The sequence below is a fragment of the Crocuta crocuta genome, unplaced genomic scaffold (genome assembly GCF_008692635.1).
Source record: "Crocuta crocuta isolate KB4526 unplaced genomic scaffold, BGI_CrCroc_1.0 scaffold610, whole genome shotgun sequence".
NCBI classification, from domain to species: domain Eukaryota; kingdom Metazoa; phylum Chordata; class Mammalia; order Carnivora; family Hyaenidae; genus Crocuta; species Crocuta crocuta.
In genome coordinates, this window is record NW_027527456.1 from 745,478 (window position 1) to 746,300 (window position 823).

General features: G+C 44.0%; 1 protein-coding gene across 1 annotated transcript in view; it reads right to left on the bottom strand.

Moving 5' to 3' along the window:
• Nucleotides 1-65: 65 nt before the first annotated feature.
• RP2 (RP2 activator of ARL3 GTPase) overlaps nt 66-823 on the bottom strand; it is a gene marked incomplete at its 5' end in the record, with an annotated part of 27,838 nt that continues 27,080 nt past the window's right edge. Inside the window, one exon of the mRNA XM_077762912.1 lies at nt 66-268. Coding sequence (XP_077619038.1) covers nt 185-268 — 84 coding nt within the window. The remainder of the gene's footprint in view (nt 269-823) is intronic.

Sequence of the window (823 nt, forward strand, 5' to 3'; positions counted from 1 at the left end):
CTCTTACCGACTGAGCCGGCCAGGCGCCCCCCAAAACGAACCGTTTTCAAACCTGAAGTAAACGCTGCAGGATTCAACAGTTTATTTAAAACTACGCTTTGACAGTTTTAACATCAGTAAAACCCGCTGCTAACACACAACTTAAAAAGGGCTCGATCCCAAGTCCTTGGCTCCATGCTGCACGTCATATTCCCATCTGTATGTCGGCGAAGTTGTAGAAGCTGTCCACGTCTCCGGCTGCTGTGTCCTTGCTTTCTGATACAAACATCTATTTTAAATGTAAAAGAGGCAAGAAAATGAATACCGTAATCCCCCAATTCCAAAGCCCGCATCGTCAGCAGAACGGTCACAAGCTTGCTATTAAAAAGAAATTCAAGTACATCGTTTGTGATATTTAATCGGTATTCTGTAGAATGCATGCACTATAGTTTCAGTAGCTGTAATGTACACTGAACTCTTTTAAAAGCACTTACAGTATAATTACGGTCTTTGCTTTCATAATACTTTGGTCGTACTTTATCACACTTGGGATTTTACTGTTTTGTAAATATCCAACAGTCAATATTATGAAAGCCTCTGAATAAAGAGGTTTATTTAAAGACTTCTTCTTTAAAAATGTTTATTTATTTTGAGAGCGGGAGCGGGGGAGGAGCGTCGGGAAAGACAGAGAGAGAGAGAGAGAGAGAGCACACGCCCTCATGTGAATGGGCAAGGGAGGGGGCAGAGAGAGGGGGGAGAGAATCCCAAGCAGGCCCTGTGCTGTCTGCTCAGAGCCCGATGCAGGGCTTGACGCCATGAGATCATGACCTGAACCGAAGTTGGA